The sequence below is a fragment of the Harpia harpyja genome, chromosome 6 (genome assembly GCF_026419915.1).
Source record: "Harpia harpyja isolate bHarHar1 chromosome 6, bHarHar1 primary haplotype, whole genome shotgun sequence".
Taxonomy (NCBI): Eukaryota; Metazoa; Chordata; class Aves; order Accipitriformes; family Accipitridae; genus Harpia; species Harpia harpyja.
The window spans coordinates 1,285,150-1,303,109 of record NC_068945.1 but is presented as its reverse complement, the minus strand read 5'-3'; the positions used below and the strand labels follow the sequence as shown (position 1 = coordinate 1,303,109).

The 17,960-nt window shown below is 38.1% G+C and overlaps 1 protein-coding gene across 1 annotated transcript in view; it reads left to right on the top strand.

The window, feature by feature from the left end:
* Positions 1–17,960, top strand: part of EFCAB6 (EF-hand calcium binding domain 6) — a 114,554-nt gene that overhangs the window by 24,043 nt on the left and 72,551 nt on the right. Inside the window, 4 exon segments of the mRNA XM_052789829.1 lie at positions 8,558–8,653; positions 10,356–10,504; positions 15,871–15,988; positions 17,269–17,404. Of these exon segments, the coding sequence (XP_052645789.1) occupies positions 8,558–8,653; positions 10,356–10,504; positions 15,871–15,988; positions 17,269–17,404 (499 nt within the window).

Here is a 17,960-nt window from a genome sequence, read left to right as displayed (position 1 = left end):
AACAGGGCTTTTTCTGTCAAGATCCTGACATAAGGCACTGCCCAGACAGATCTTTTGGGCTGGGGACACTTACTATGTAGTCAGGGGAAAATACTCATTTCATCAGAGATGTGTCTTGGATGCACAAACTCTGCCAGAGAGCCCTGTTTGTGCTCATAGCATTTCTTTCAGATAGGCCAGCCCAACTCCAGAGAGACAGAGCAATTGTATTACCTCACCAAAAGGATATTAAAAATTTTTGGGAAAAAAAGCCAGAAGGCTAACAGTTCTGAAACCCAGTCTCTTCTAGGAAGAAGTAAACCCTTTTTGGATGGACCTCCCATCTAAAGATTTACTTGATTATGTGAAAAATATAACTCTCCTTAAGACCAGATCCCAGGACTTCAGCTTTTAGGTTTTCACAGTTGGGCAGTCTTGATCATCTAGTCCTAATGGTCAGGAAAGTTATTTAGATTTCATACCAGGGCTACATTCTCCAGTTTTGTGGGAAAAACCACCCATGAAATACATATATACCTATTTCCTTAACAACCCAATGACATCCTGAATTCATTGCAGCCAGGCAATACAAACCTTCATTGTTAGATAAATGACTGAAAACATAGAAACAAAAGCCATCTATCTGACTTCTTCCTATATGCGATAACTGGATTTAATTTAAAAATCAGAGAAAGAAAAGGGATATGGCAGCAATTTTTAAATATTGAACTTAAAAGCTTTTTCTTAAAAGTCACATGCTCAAGACGAAGCTGTCCCTAGGCACCTTTAATGTACTCATGTGGCAGTTATGCAGCAAATAACTCAAGGTTATTTTCTTTGGCAGCAATTTCAGAGCAAATCTTTGTGTAAAGAATGATTTCTTTTCCTTGAACAGTGGGCTGGATTCATAAAAAGTATAATGGGTACATTTGTTTGTTTTTCAATTTTAACAATTAGGAGGTATTTGTATGTGTGTAAAAATAGAAAGCAGGAAAATAATGAATAGTTCTACTTATAATTAGCATATTTTGATACTTAGGAAACCAGAACCCATTTCTATGCTTATTAAACGTGCATTGTCAGCTTCAGTTTTTTGGAAATTACAAACTAAAAAATAATTTCAGATGAAGTGTTGCTTAAGGAAGATATACTGAAATTAAAAGTAAACCCAGACTTTAAAATGTCTAGAATAATACTTAGCTTTCTTGTGCTTAGAATCATAGAATGGTTTGGGTTGGAAGGAACCTTTAAAGGTCATCTCGTTCAACCCCCCCTGCAATGAGCAGGGACACCTTCAACTAGATCAGGTTGCTCAGAGCCCCGTCCAACCTGACCTTGAGTGTTTCCAGAGATGGGGCATCTACCACCTCTCCAGGCAACCTGCTCCAGTGTTTCACCCCCCTCATCGTAAAAAAATTTCTTATAGCTAGTCTGAGTCTACCCTCCTTTAATTTAAAACCATTACCCCTTGTCCTATTGCTACAGGCCCTGCTAAAAAGTCTGTCCCCATCTTTCTTATAAGATCCATAAGATCTTATAGACTTGTTCCTGTAATAGTCTTATCAGCACTAAGATATGTGCTAGTCTTCTAGCTTTTAAGCAAAACTTGTGCAAAGATTTTCCATTGTGGATCTGGGTAGTCCAGCTATATTCATGGCACTGATTCAAGAATATTATGGCTGCACAAGATGGGATGCTTCAGCCTATCAGAGCCAAAACTAGTGGTAAAGTTAATGTAGTTGGGATCTGTGTGCTCTGAAAGACTGTGTGTTTGCAAGAACAGGGCTTTAGAGAGGATCGGATCCAGAGCCCCTTGAATGTAATGAACATATTTTCATTGTTTTCAACTGGTTTCAATCCAGTCCTTCCATCCTGGGTGTAGAGAGGAAACAGTGATCAAATTTAAGCAGGTATAGAACGTAAGCACTTACTGGAATTTTTTTTTTCAGATTATAATCTGAATATAGATAGGGAAGTCACAGACATAAATAGGGAAATCATTAAATGACAGGAAGGGCAAGGCAATCCAAAGGCTAACTTAAAATACCTGAGGCTTGTTGCCCTTTCTAGTAAGTGAAAAGATATTAGCATATCCAGAGAGCAAGCAGATGAGGACTATAATTTAGGATTTCTGAATCACCCTGTGGTAGTACTTGTTTTCCTCCTTCTCTCCATCAAGAAGGGTAGAAGAGACTGCTGCCAGTGTTTAAAGCTAGTCTTTGGGAATACGTTCCTTGGACAATAAATTTATGAAAGCAAACTAATCATTGTGATGATTAGGACCAATAATTTGTTTTTTTAAGGCATATTAACATAGATGAATCAAGAATGATGCTATGTAATTTGTGTTCTCTTCATATGCCCAGATGAAGGCAATAGCAAGTCTCCTATTGATTTTTTTATAAAGAAAACAGGGTCTGGCCCAATTTTAATGGCTGCTGCAAAGATCAACTCAATCTCCATTCATTACATATCCAGATTGTATCCTGCCCCTTCCGTGAGCATGCGGTTAACAGTGTGCAAAGCACAATGGTGATCCTTGCCTATTCATGGGATCCTGCGTAAGAAGCTGGAGTGTAAAGAACAGCAGGCAGAAGCACAGTTTTGAACCAGTAATTAGTTCTGTATTTCTATTTGTTTATTAAATGGGATTGACTTTCCAGCCTTGATATATGCAGATCCATAATAAGCCATTTTGTTCAAAACAGCAGAAATTGCCCAAGAGTAACAGTAGAAAGTTCCTAGGGGAAGGAATGCAAGTGTTTTCATGTGACAGAAAACAGAGTACCCCATGGGTTGCTGAAAACTGTCACTAATGTAGGATAATGACTGAAGAGTGTTCCTGTTCTGTAGTAAGGCCATGGTAATTTGTGCATGTATCTGTTTTTTGTTGTAGGCTGGGGTTTTTTTCATAGTTCAAAAACTGAGCTGTAAACATGGGAGAATTTCAGACACTCTGAAAATGTGCCAAAGTATCATGACTGATGCTGAGATTTACTATTAACCTGATTTTTCTCACGGTGTTTTCATAAAATAGAACTGTCAATCCCCAAATAATCCAATCACACAAATGTTTTTGAAGTATTCCTTTTATTTTTAATGTATGCATGAAAAGTTTGTTCAAAGTGGAACCAAATCTATCCATTTTATTATGTATGTTTCTACTGCGCTTCACATATGTCAGAGTACTGTCTGTATATTCATTCTGTATTTCCATATGTACAACTCGCAGCTAACATAATCTTAATCCCTTTAAAATTTCCTTGAAAATAAATTCACAGATAATCCTCGCCCTCTAGTAAGACACAAAGAGAAGGCTTGAGGGGAAATAGGATGTGGGAGAATTGCTGGGGGAAAGAAGTGAAGTCCTCCATGAATTATGCATATACCACAGGTGTATGGTTTATTGTGATAACCAGGATAGCCCCATGGGTTGGGCAGGATTATAATTCAATTTTTACAAATGGGAAATCAAGGCAAGAGGCAAGTCAATGGCTTCCCAAGTTTATTAAGTAAATTTAATATTGCGATCGGGAATTCCTGTCTTTCACTAGACCACAGAAGTGGTGGAATTACGACGATCTTAGCAGTTAATCGCTCCTTCACACTTTGCCATACAACCCGAAGAATAGAGAGGAGAACAGGGTATGTTACAGTGCAGCTCTCTTCTTGTTCCAAATGGAATTTGCAGAATGGCTAACTAGGTTCTCTTCTCTTTGTCACCTACATGGTCCCATAAATCGCAAGTTGAATTTGCCCCTCTCTCACCCCCATGTTAATGCAAGTGGTGGGTTATAAATGGGTGGTATTTGTCTTTTTTTTGTAAGATCTTGGCTTCTACTATGTGGCTGTCTGACAGGGTTAATGTTACAAACACGTCTGGAAAAAGTTCTGAGCAGAAATAGGACTTTTATTTTCATATACTGTCAAAGTCAAAAACAGAACACAGCTTCACATGAGGTACTATCATTCCCAGGATGTTGGAAAACTGTAGGAAAAAAAGAAAAAAAAGCCACAATCGTGATTCAAGGGATGGCATGGATGCTTTAGAGCTTATTGTTAGCAGACAATCTGTTTAGCCTTTGAAAAAGGAGTTTAAGAGGTGACTACATTATATGGTGTAGTAGCTTCACTAGATAGACAAATTTAAATGAAAAAATAAGGCAATCAATTCTTCTGAGTCCTTGGAACAAATTTGTAAGGACTAACTAGATGCATTCTTGTCAGACATGCTTTAATCAAGCACAAGTTTTGTTGTATTTAGAGACTAATTATGGGGCTAAATGCAAAGGAAGTTGAGAGAAACTTAGTTGCCTGGCATACACAAGATGTTCTAATGGTACCATTTTAGCTTTAGACTTTATGGATCCTCTTTATGCAACAGAATTTTAATTTTCATTTTAAAAACTACATCTTTCTAGGTTTCATGATTAGGAAGATAAAACATGAGCATGAGTCACAGCACGGTTTTCTGAAGGGGATTGGAGATAAATCCCACAGTGACTTGTGATAAACCGGTCCTGGATTCTCTAACAAACTGTTGTTCTGAAAGGTGAAAAATGCTCATTTTTTCCAAGCATTTGGATGCAATCTGAGGATGGCAAGTGTATACAGTATTAACAACTTTACTGTCAATCAGGGAGAATATCTAGAAAATAAATGCTTGTAATCAAAGATTAATTTCCAAGCTGTAGAAGTTAATACCATGTGGAAATGAATCCTAACTGCAAGGTGAGGTTCCTGTTTAATTCAGATGAAGCTGCTGCAAATTTTCCAGCCTGCTATAAAATTCAGACAACTTGCTACAGAGTTTGGGTATGACTTATAAGTTAAACTGGAATTTGTTTAAGATTATCATAACGTATTATTAGAAGAGAAATATCCTTGTGCAGATATATTCAAATTCATGTTCATGTAGATGGCCAAGAAAATGGCACTGTATGTAGGATTTAAATATTAGGCAGACAACTCGTATACTATAGACAATCTTGGGTAGAGGAAAGAGACCGGAGAAAAATGTAGTGGGAAGGTAGAAAAAAGTAATTCGCTGCTTATGTGTTTTTCACAATTGTTTACATATTGTGTTTCTAAAGATTTCATAAATTTCCTATTTCTTCAATTCACTACAAGTATGATCTAGAATAGCTGTGTTGTCTAAAAAATGGCTTTTTCTCTAGGCTGTAGAACTGTTACTGTGCTAGAGATTCTAATGTGATGGATTATAAAGAATTTCTAGAGAATTTTGGCATAAGTACAGACACAGCTAAAGAAAAAAGCACAGAAAACGAAGTTCCAGGTATGTGCTCAGAAAAGGAGTGGAAACTTGGGTACTTTTCCTCTTTCCAGTTATATCAATAGAAGTATTTCTGTTGGTCTTGATGGATCTGGTTTGCAATTTTGTAGGACATTGGTAGCCTCTGATTCTCAGCAGACACAACTAGGACAGGGAGGAAAACAAAGCCAGGTTCCTCTGGCCTGGGAAATTCTACCAACTGTGTGTGAAAACTGCCTTTAAAATCAAAGGATGACATTACATGGGCCAAAAAATAAAATCACCATTACAAGCTCATAAACTCCAGATAAAGGATTTGTTACTACAGCTTGGAATCTTGTAGCACTTGGGAACCTCAGTTTTCATCCAGTATTCAATCATACTGAATTTTGCAGGTAATCTTTGTAACAAAGAACTTACACGCTAAGACAGTGACAAAATGGTGAACTTGGACAGCTTGGGGAGGTCAAGGTGACAGTAAGACATTTTTTGTCAGCCTGACAGGAGTAGTTTCAAGCATAGCAGCAACTTAACTTATTGGAGTGTTGGGAATGTCTTTGTAGGCATCAACTCAAAGAAGGATGGTTAAGGAGGATTGATGGTCAGTAATTAAGTCAGTTTGTGAATGTGTATAGGCGGGTCCTCTCAGATATAAAGGTCACCATAAGAGTAGATAAAAATATGTATTTGTTTGAAATTGCAAGAACCAGACAGTCCAAGGTGGCACAAGGGGTCGTTCCTGAGTGAAAGGTAATTGCATGGAGGACGGGGGCCGTGGAGACCCTTAAAATGAAGGCATTAGCTTCTGTTTGTTGTCTAGGGAAGGAAGAGTCATTGATAAGAGCAGGATATGGTTGTTTTCCTCAAAGACATAAAAAGTGTGTTTCAGTAATTCAGTTGTTGGATGAATGGAGGCAGTGAAGAGATTTAGCCCTGTAAGTGGATAAAAAAGGTTGTGCTTGAGAGGTTATACAGCAAAAATCTGCCAGATTTACCTGTAATGTGAACGTGAGGATCTATGGAGATGTGAGTTTAAGAAGATAGTGAGAAAGGCCCTTCCAGGACATTTTAAAATAACGTAAATCTGCTTGCATATCTTGAAATTTAATTTTGTGTATTTAACAAGGTATTTTCTCCATCACATATGTACACATATGATATTTTGGCAATAGGATTTTTCATAAGAGTGAGTTTAACTGCTCATTATTTTTTCATTTATTTTTATTTAAAAAGAAGCATTTAAACTTACCTTTGCTGAAGAAAGCCAGTAAAGACTTACCTGTACTTTGCAGGCTAAAGAGCATTAGCTTCAAACATTGTCTTTTCATTTCTACTACTCAAAATTTAGCACTTCATGAAGACAATTCTAGAATTAAAAAAAAAAAAAAAAAAATCTATCCTGGTCTAGAAAAGAGAAGCCAGCACTCCAGAAGCCTGAATTATGATTATCCTGTTCCTGACAAAAAGTCTTCCCTTGGGTGGTAGGAATTATTTTTGAACCAATTTTGAATATATGGCCTGACGTTCAAAAGCCCTGAATACCAACAGTTCACACTGGCTTTAGTAGGATCAGAAGAAGCTGAACTCTTTTGAAATCATGAAGTCAGAACATCTAGTATTTTAATAATACTTTTCTTCTCACCATTTTACACAGCCATGGTGTGTCTATATAGAGGTTTGTAAGTTTGTGCAGTACTATCAAAGATTGTTTTGAAACCATTACTAGAAGTAAATATAACTACCAAAAATAGAGGTTTTTTTTCCTGTATGGGGTACTGAAATTGTGGAGAAATAATCCTACGAATTAAGGCTCCCCCTCCTTCCTAGTACATGCTGTACCTAGCATTGTGCATGATTAACCCTCGTAATTAACCCATCTAGTTAATGGAGCCTGGGACACAACCTCCCCACTCATTCTACCATAGAATGCCTCAGTCATTTGGAGACCTTGCTTGTGGTTCCTGCAGCCCTGCTGGACTGACAGTGTCTTGCATTCACCTCCCGCCCTCCGATTCTCAGTTCCATCTCTTTCACCCACCCACTTTGAGAAGTGGAGCCTTGTCCATGTAAAGTAGATATAAAAAAATTACCGATCAACGTTGGTCTAAAAATAGATTTTAAAATCATCCAGATAAATTAGTGGGAACCTCTGGTGCATTTCTGAAGTGCAAAACTGAGTGCTATTTGTTTAATAACTATTAGTAGTCAGTCGTAACTAAATTGAAATAGGGCAGTTCTAAATGGAATTGAGCATTCACACAAATAATTTTTAAAAGTTTAAGTAATAAAAAGTATAGCTTTAAACAGGAAGGCAAACCCACGCTCAGCAGGCCACTGAGCAGGCAAAGGGAAGAGGGGAGAGCATGCCCTAAGCAAATGAGTATCCTTTTCCATATGGAGCAGCATTTTGTTTCCTATGTAGCCCCACTGGAATAACTTTTGAAAGAGTTTGGTGCACATACTCTTTGTGCATAAGGTTCTCAAAATGCCTGTGTCTTGTCCATCACAGGGTTTGCTGCTATGCTCTGAATCAAGTATAACACATCCATAGAAGAATCGTTATCCCAAAGAGTATACATGCCAACAGCGCATTAAGTAGAGCAGTATACAGCAAACCACCATCACAAAATGAGCTGCTCAGCCCAGCTGTAATAAATATTCCACAGAGTTGGTTTGGGTTTGGTGTTTGGTTTTTTTTGATGGGGAATCATTGAGGAGGGCTGTTTGACTTACAGTAGCTGGAAGCTCTTCCAAGGGCTGTGGGAGCTAAGATGGGACAGTGGACAGGGCTATGTGAAGGAAATGGAAAAGAAAAGAGCCTTTTTGAGGTCAACAGGCATGCTTATTATCAAAGGCCTATAAGGACATTGTCTTCCATTTCCTGAAAAAATATTTTTGGTAGTGGATCATTCTGAAAACATACTGACAAAGAGAGGGAGTTAGTTTCTAGTAGTACCTTCTAATATTAAATGCAATAAAGATACCTGTTAAGTTTGTAAGTTATGTGAATTATATTTTAAAAGAAATATGAAATGAAAAACTACTACAATAAATGCACAGATTAGTTAGCATAATTTTAAACTACTGGTCAAGTTTGAAATACAGGAAAACACAAGAAAGTTTGTATTTTAGGTTTGGTTTAGTCTTTTTGTACATAAAGATTTATCCAAACAGCCTTTAAGAGTTTTTGATGGCTTTATTTCTTTGAAGCTGACAAAGCTGTGGACTTTGCTAAATCAGTTTTCTTAACAGCACTAATCTTCCAGAAAATAGAAGGAACAGAACCAGAAAAAACTTCTTCCACAGTCTTCACCAGCAAAACTTTTCCTACAGCCTTCACCAGCTGGATGCGTTGTGACAGAGTGCAGCCTGGAGAGCACTAAGAGGGCATTTAGAGAAAAGGTACGGGAGTGCCATTAATACCTCGCAATACTTCAACAGGTGGAGAAGCTGAGCCAGGCATCACAAGAAAAGAAAATTGCCAAGCTTTGAGGCCAGTTAATTATACCAACTTCTTTTATGAACAAATTCCATGCACAGGGTTTCTTGTTTGCTTTTAAAGCCAGATAGCAGAAGCAGCAGTTCAGTTTTATTTTGTGTATTCCAGTCTTGCTTATTAGATTCACAGCCTTAAAAACGTATGTATTAGAACTACAAATTCCTTAGGCTAAACCAAAATGAGAGTGCATCGAAGCTTCATGGCTAAGGTGTTTCCTAATGAGAATTGCTAGATTGCTCTGTCAGATCAAAGTAAGTAATGACTTACACTGAGTAATGACTAGTTATCGTTGTCTGACAATTATTTTCTGAGCTGCATGAAATAAATTATATATATATATAAAGTGGATAGGTGCTGCTGCAGAAACACATTTTTTTGATATGTGGTGGCAAGCTTAGAATAGAGAGTGGAGCTGGAATAGACATGGCAAATGACCTCTCCTCGTGCCCTTAGATGTGATAGTAACTGAAGAGGATTGGGGAGTGTGATGGTGGAACGTAACTGTATTCCACCTGCTTTATGGGAAGGTGAAAAGAAACAAAGTTTTCCAACACTCGCTCTTGTGCCTTCATGTAACGAAAATCCTGACTCTCTAAGAAAAGGGAAGCTGATACTGTGCACCAAGACTGCATATTCTACCACAAACTCAATTACACAGACCTGTAACTGTGCTTTCTCAGCCTTCAAAAGACAGGGGAGGAGGGACAAACAAGGCTACAGGGACATTCAACATCTTGACCCTTTTTCATCTTGTATATCTTTGATATGGAGTTCAAGGCCTGGATTGGAAGCACAGTACATCTCACCTTACAATCCTTCCCAGTCCTTGATGTTTATTTTGGGCTTTCCAAAGTCTCTCTATACATTATCTTTACACTGTGTTTTCGGCAGTTTTGAATGAACAATAATCAGCTTAGAAGCAGATGGGGTACTTGTCAAAAAATGGCGGGGGGAGAAAAGCCTCGGGGATGCTGGCAGTATTCAACAACCCAGTGTGAGCTAACATTTCAGAAAAACAAACCAGTCTTCCTATTGTTTCATGAGCCTTATCAAAATCTGCAGTAAGTCAACTTTCAGGCATTTTACAAGTCCCATAAGCAAAAACACATCCACATAGCTCCTTTGCAACAGCCCATGAATTAAAAAAAAAAAAAAAAGCAAAGAAATGAGTGATGTGTTTATACAACAGCTATGTTAACTATTGCATGTCTTCTAACATCTTCCAGTATTCATTGTGCTAATGACCCATTTTAATAAAGGAAACCTTGATACTAGGTTATGCAGTGGATGGTTTTAAAGTTACGTTAAGACAGGTGTTATCAAGCAGGCTGATCCACCAAGTATTTTTAGCTCTGAATTTTGAGGCAGAGTTATTATTTGAGAAACTTGTCTGACTTGTCATTTGAGAGTGTGTGATTGGGAATACTGTTTTGTAGTGAGCTTATTAATTAAACATCTGACGGTCAGAGCATGCCAGGGTAACCTATTTGATCAGTTCACAGAGAAGAATATTTGGAAAGGTCTTGTAAAAAATGCATTATTATTTTAAAAGCTTCATGAACTTGACTTTTCTGAACAAAACACTATAAATTGTATTCATTACAGCTGTGTTCAGCCTATCAGGACATTGAAAAAGCCTTCAGAGCAATTGATGTCAGTCAGAGTGGATTTGTGTCTTTGGATTACTTTAAGTCAGTCATAAATGGCTTTATATTTCCTTTGCCAAATGAAACTTTTCAAGAGCTAATGAATAGGTAAGAATCATGTTATTTTCTTAGGGGACATTTTTTAGCACTGCTGCCTTATAACTTTATTATTGCTTTTTGTGACTACCATCATTAATTCATCTTACTTGTACCTGTATTGCAGTATGTATGGCACAGTATGTAAAAGCTGATGTAGGTGGGTATAAAACCAAGCTTTTTGCAGTAAGGTACATAAGTTTAATGGAGTAGAAGCTCTAAGTTACTGCTTTCTTACTTCTATTTGCTCACAAATTTGTATTTAATTTCCTAAAGGGAGCGTTGTTGTCTTGCATTCAAATGACTAGTGATATGGGATGGTGTGAATTTGCTGGAGGAGCAGCTTCACAACTGTTGGCACCATATTTGCATGGTGATAGTGTGACTCTGCAAGCCTGTCCTTTTATATATGCTGGTTTGGCAAGGAAAAGAAAGGAAGAAGCAAAACTAAAGTCAATGAATGAACTAATGCTGAAAGCTTTCACTCTGTACTGCTCATTGTCAGTCACCGAAAAAGGTAACTGAAGGGACACTTCTGTGCTGCATAGTAAAGCAAATTCATACCTGGAAATCTGAATTTAAAGTAAAATGAGGCAAAAATTTTTTGAACTTAGGTTTTGACATTGTAAATATTTTTATTAAAACTGCTGTGAAGGTTGAGAAATCATGCCAACTACTGGATTCAAGTCAATGTACTATTTTACTTTAACCAGGCATCTTTGTAGTATTATGACTAAAACTCAAATCATCTTGTGGGCAGTATAGTGTACAGAAGATAAATGGATAGAAAACATTTTCCAGCCCAGCTTCAATGATCTCAGCAGAGTTTAGGCCACAGGACATTTTCCAAAATATGATTTCCTGGACGTGATCACTTTAGCTCATGCTAACTAACTTCCTAAACTCATATTTCCTTTTTAAAGCCAAAATATCACAAGAATGGATGTTTTTGTGGCTTTCGGTTAAATCTAGACCAGAATCTCTCATGATTAATCTTTTGTACTCAGAAACCAAAAACTGTGAGAAGAAAACTGCCAGAATATACTTTATACTTGTTGGCAACAGTGCCAAGGGCATATGGCCAGTCAAAGAGAAAGGAAGAACAACTTAACTCTTACACAGCATTTTTACTCCAAATATTACTGAAGCTTTCAACAACAGGACAAGGCATCCAAATCATACCGCGTGAGGAGGTCAGTAACCAGATCATGCATTACTGCTTAATGATTCCGCAATTTATATTTTATCTGTTTAAATTGTTGGAAGAATATAATCATCCATGTAAATAATCGGTTATTTTTTTCTTTACATGCACTAGTTAGCTGTAAAGACCTCAGTGCAGATACACATTTTACAGCAGCAGGTGCTGTATGAGAGTCATCTGCAGTAACCATATTGCTTTGTGCATTCAGCAGATAAATCTGATTTGCTTCTAGTCATTCACAGTGTGATATAACAATGATCAACTATTACTTTGTAAAAAAATTGCTATTATAGTTTTTTTTCAATTCATGTCACTTGCTAGTTTAAATCTTAAAGTAAATCTTGCTCTTAAGAGCAGTTGCATAATGGAAAGATTTCTGCATGTATTCTTCCACTGGAGCTTTCTCTAGCATTTGAAAAATATAGTGACATTTTAATGATGCTGTAAACAGAAATGTTCAAGCCTATGTATGCCATATCTCTTAGGTGATATTTCTCAGATAATGTAATTCAAAAGATCCACCAGGTGAATGGAACAAGAGCAAAAGTTCCTCATAGTCATCTAATTCTAATAATGAAGTAAATTCATTGTAGCTGATAATAAATGTAATAGTAATTGATGGGCAAGGGACATGATTTCAAGGTTTTTAAGATTCTATTTAAATAATATGACATGAGATGTGCCAGGGAGCTGTTTATAAGAAGTAATACATGACAGCATTTTATGGTTGTTTGAGATATTTACATCTCATGGGCTCCTGATATAAAATTCAGGGCCCATTGAAGTTGATGCAGTTTTGCCTTAGACTTCAGCTAGGATTTAATCCTTTACTGGTTTAGGACCAGATTACCCACACACATATCTCTCAGTATATGTCCCCACTGCAGCAAGTTCAAATACATCAGAGGCAGACCATTGAGGTGTACTTCGTTCAAAGGACATCACTCATCTGAGTCCTGAATTCCCTGAATTTCATCACTTCTACTCTTGAAAATTCTTTCACTCGGAAGTAAAACATCGTGAACTTGAGATTATATATAAAGTTGCATAAACTGAAGGAATTAATGTCACAGTATTTCAGCATTCCCAAGTAAGAAATATTTTGGTTGTGTTTTGGAGCTTTGCTGTGGACTGTGTCCCTTCACAGGTTGAGGGGTGTGAGTGAAGGGTATTCTTCTTGACAGTTGGGAGCAAATCATACATGACCAGTATGAAGGCTTTGCCAATGGAGGGCCTAACTTCCAAGACTCTTTTCTGGTGGCTGCCAGGACTTCTAATTGTGACTTTTATTTGTGATATGAGGTAAATCATTGTGCTCATTTGCCCAGGACTTCGGTGAACATATTAGTTAAAAACACAAGGACAGCTTTCAGCAGCAGAGGTAGTTCTAAACTTTTTGTGTTACCCTCATGCTTCCTTCCTTTAACTTATGATTTGCATAAAAGTATCAGATGCTAAGGCACTGATGGTTAAAAATTTCTCACTGGGTAGTATTTTGTAAAGGATCTCTATGAGATGATGTACCACATGACGTTACCAGGTATCCATGTTGTTACAGCTCTAACCGGTCAATTCTTTTGGAAGTATACTCTGTTGTACTTGGACGTAACCATAAGCATACTTCCAAAAAGCCATGCAGAATTTATTTTTATTACTTTAATAAGTTAGCTAGCCTACTATAGTAGTTTTTAAATAAAACCAAAAAAGCCAAAGTCCTTCCTCAGTTTTTATTCCCACTGACTTAGCTTTGCCTAAATAGGGCTAATAGGGCTTTCTTCAATTTGATCCACGAAACTTAATGCTGAGGAGTTCCTCCTCCTCTGCTGCAAGGGCCTGGTTCATCCCTTTCCATGATAAAACCTGCAAGAGAAAAGTGCTGTTGGCCAGCCACAGGCAGAACTGGAAGACTTCCACCATCCATTACCCATCTGTAGAAAGGGGGAAAACCACTGCACCTTGTGGACTGATCAATGGCACCACAAATCATAGCTAGTAACGCCAGACATTCACACATCCGCATTGCTATTTCTTCCTAAGTTCCCTGCAGCTCCCAGGATTTTGGCAATTGTCACTGCCAGAGTCTGAGAGGCAATTGTAGGGCTTCTGAGCAAGGAGGTGGAAGTGGAGAGGTCTGTTGCGCTGATTGACGCAGCTTTGGCTGGTTGCTCACTTTCAGTGCAGAATTGCTCTCTATAGTGTGATTTGAGTGATTTAGTAGTCCATAGACATTTGAGTGTGAAGGGATCTCAGCTGGGGGCTCAAAATAACAGTTGTTATCTTGGCCTTAATTTTAAAGATCATCTGTTATTTCATACTGTTTGTTTCATATTCATTTATCCAAGACAATAATCAGATATGAAATATCTCTCCTTCCCACAGCTTTTTTTTTTTTTTAATAACCCATCCCTCAACAGTATTGTTGGCAAAGCCCCTCCCTGCAGGGAGCGAAAAGGCTCCCATGGTGAAATCCGAACAGCAGCACTGCCTCTGTCTTCACTTACCCTGAGTCTTTGGTGCTTGGTCCTTCCCAGCCCCTCTTCTGGGCTCTGGTGCAATTGTCCTGCTTGTGCGGTGGGAGATGCTCAGCCCTTGAGCCACTGAGCCATGGCACGTGCATGCTACTCGCAGACAGGACCACCGTAAAAAGTCGGGTTCCCTCCCCTCCCATTAAATTCCCCGTGCTGTCAGGTTGCAGCCAGCCAAAGCCTGAATGCTGTGATTCTTGTAGCTTTTGGTTTTAGCGTTGTTGGCTGAGCTCGAGAAACTGCCGGGTAGTCTAAAACCTGGAGGTTTTTTTGTAAAAGATCCAGGAAGTCTTGCATACCTCTGACTGCATTTGGTAATGTTTTAGGTTTGTCCTATGCATCCTGGATTAGCAAATGCTCTAAATACCATCTGCCACCATTTTAAGGAGCATTAGGAGTTTCAAAGGCTTTTCTGAGATGATGACAGTAGCGAGTCAGCACATTTCTGGTAATATGTGAGGGATGTAATTGCCTACAAAGCACCATCTGAAGTAGGAGTGCGTTTAGCCATGAGCATTGGAGCTTTCTGCAGTACCGCTGAAACTGAGTGGGAAATATGCCAATGGTTTGGGGGGGGTCATGGGATTAGGTCCTTATTGATTTCAAAGTAATTATTCATAGAATAAATGATGCTAGGTGACTTCTCAGGATTTTTAACATAGTTTAACACTTCCAGTACTTTTTAAGTTTTCAAATTTGGATATAGTGAACATCATAACATTTTAAAAAACAACATACTATTCCCCTTAATTAGTTTCTCTACTGTTATGTGTAAATAATGAGAAGGGATGCATTAAATACTATCTCATTCTAGACATCTGCAATGTGAATGTCTATGCCTGAACTGCTCCTCCTAGACTCCATTTTATAGTCACTGGAGAGAAACAACGGGCAGGATTCATCTAACCAGTTTTAGATGTCTACTTTAGGATGAGATGAATCCTGTCCTGAAAGTGTCTGTCTCTCCCCAATGACTATAAAGGGAACTTAGAGTGACTCGCTCAGGTGCAGGCGTGTATATTTGGTTAGATGAATTCTCACCTGGGATCTAGTTCTTCCACAGCTAGACATTTGGAATTGAGAAAATAAGTTGGCTCAGTTTGCGTATTTAGTAACAAAGAAAAGCTATGCAAGCTTACTCTAATTATGAATGTTGCACACATTGACATTATAATGATGATGTCATGTTCTAATTCAAAATTCTTCTTGGAACGTAGAGTGTTTTTATAAGGAAATATTTTAAAATTGTTTTCTTTTTTAAAAACCAGATTTGGACTGAAAGCCACAGGTAAAATTGCTTGGCAACAATTTTTAGAAAAATTCCGGGATCCTGGGAGCACCTTTGAAAACAGGCAGAAAATTCCTATGAGAAAAAGAGATAAGTAGGAAGTACCTTTTTTATGTGAGTAACCTCTGGTATACATATTTACTGGAAATCAGAAGCGTATCCACTCAATGGTCACCCTTGATTAAATTCAGTTAAAAAATCTTTTGGCAATGCTTTCTCTAAGCACACTCTTATTTTGAATCCTATCAAACCCTGAGTCTTAATGAGGTGATTTATTCTTCCTGCTCTGAGAAGAACATAGTGAGCAAAAGAGGGTGAGACATGAAAGCATTGAAAAGACTCTCTTTTTTTCCTTTTGCAGAGTAAATCCAGCTAGAGGAGATGAAGCTTTCTCCAGCGACACTGTTCTTCAGAAGCTGCGCAGATGCATCCAAGATGTTTATCCCTTTTTAAAGCAGGCATTCCTTACGCTTGATGAAGTAAGAGCAATTATTTTTAGGTGTTGCCTCGGTTAATTACTCTTACAGCTAAACATTTGTGTCTCATATCTGCTTCAAAGTAATCTGGTGGTTGCCAGTCTTTGTTTTCTGTTACAGCAGCACGCAGAGTCTGTTTTTCAAGTTTCTTTAACATAGATATGTGCAACTGGGGACTAAATAATCTGTAACAACCTCTCTGATAAACAAAAATTATTGACCTCCTACAATTTCACTGGAAGTCATGTTGGCCAGTTCTTTAATCATCCCTGTGGCTGCCTTTGAACTCCTGCTAGTTTTTCTGTATATTTCATGAAATGTTACGATAGAAATGAGAATTGGTGCTTTCATAGAAGTTGCACTGGTACCAGAAAAATAAATAATATAACTTCTCAGATACTGCTAAGTGTTCCCCTGTTTCTACATCCAAGGACTGCCTGAGTCCCTTGTGCCTAACATCGTACTGGCAATTTATTTATGCTTTGATTATATATTATAACCTGCAAATCTTTAAGAGTAACTGCTCCTTATAATTGAGATTCCTCTTCTATTCTGGCATATGTTCTCCATTTCTTATTGTAGGACTTTTATTATAAAGCTTATTCTTTGCTTGTGCTTATTCTTCCCAGTCATGCTGTGTCAGTGGTTTGTTCTCTTCATCATTTTACCATTCCATTTGTCTTTCAGTTATCTATGGTCATCTGATGTTTTAAAGTTTTGGGGTTTTTTTTCCAGGTTATTTGTCCACGTGTGTATGTATATATGTATGTAAATATATATACAGAAAGCAAGCAAGCAGTGTTTACGCTGTTTATACACAGACACACACAGAGACACGTGTATATCTACGTGTGTGCATCAAAAGGATGTATAGCACAGGGCTAAAAATCAGGCCCTGCAAGACCTCATTAGAAACAGACCTACCTGAGAATGGGTTATTATCTACAATTTTACGTGAAGGCTTCTGTTATCTGGTTCTGTTATCTATCACGCTCGTTTGATACCTGCCATTTGCACCTGCAGTGTTCTCATTTCTTAGTCAAAATGTCATGCCACTGGGCGTAAGTAACGTATACCGTTGCCTTGGGCAGCAGACTGCCCCAGGACAGCAGCTCAGGCAGGGTCCCAACGCCTCTTGTGCCTCTGCCAGAGTCCTGGACAGCCCTGTTCGCTGCTACTTCCAAGAGAGGGATCCAGATGTGTTAATTTGCAGCTGTTGACATCCCATGTTGCCTGGTACCATTGGTTACCTCAGTGTTGGGCATTATATCCTGATTATGCAGGTTTCACGGCCAAACCTGGCTCTGCGTTCCCTCTCCACGCTCTTCCTCCTGCTTGGGACTGTCTCTGGGCCCAAGTGGTTTGCCTCCTTTCATTGCCTACCGCAGTCTATCGTCAAGTGTGGTAGCTCCCAGAAAAGCTGATTTCCTTATTGGTAAAATGAAATGCAATACCTACTGGCTTTGACACTTAATGAAGAAGGTATGCTATGAAAAATGTTCAGTATCATGTGATCAACACAAGAAAAGTCATCTCGGATGTCATATTTCCTTTCCACACTAAGATCTGCATAGTAAGATTTAGCAAATACTATTCTCCCAGTCAGCTGCTGTATGTGATGTTCAGCAGAACAGTGATGTAACTAGTGAACTCATTATTAATGTCTAAATATGTGTGAATTTGTAACATTGCTAAATATTTACGTAACTGTGTGAGTGGGTTTTCAGCTATTATGAAAAGCCCATGTAAACCAAGTAAAGACATTTCCTCCTGTCTTAGAGTTAACAAAATTAAGTTCCTTGCTCTCCTTTTTTTTCAGGAGGTAGAAATGGATTTGAACTTGAATGTCTCCTGTTCCAGGACTTAAATACAGTCATGTTCTTATCTAAAAGTTTTTAATAGGTTCATGCAGCATGCTTCTGATTCTTCATCAATCACTGTCCAGCCCTCAAGCAACTGCCTGCTCCCTTTTCTT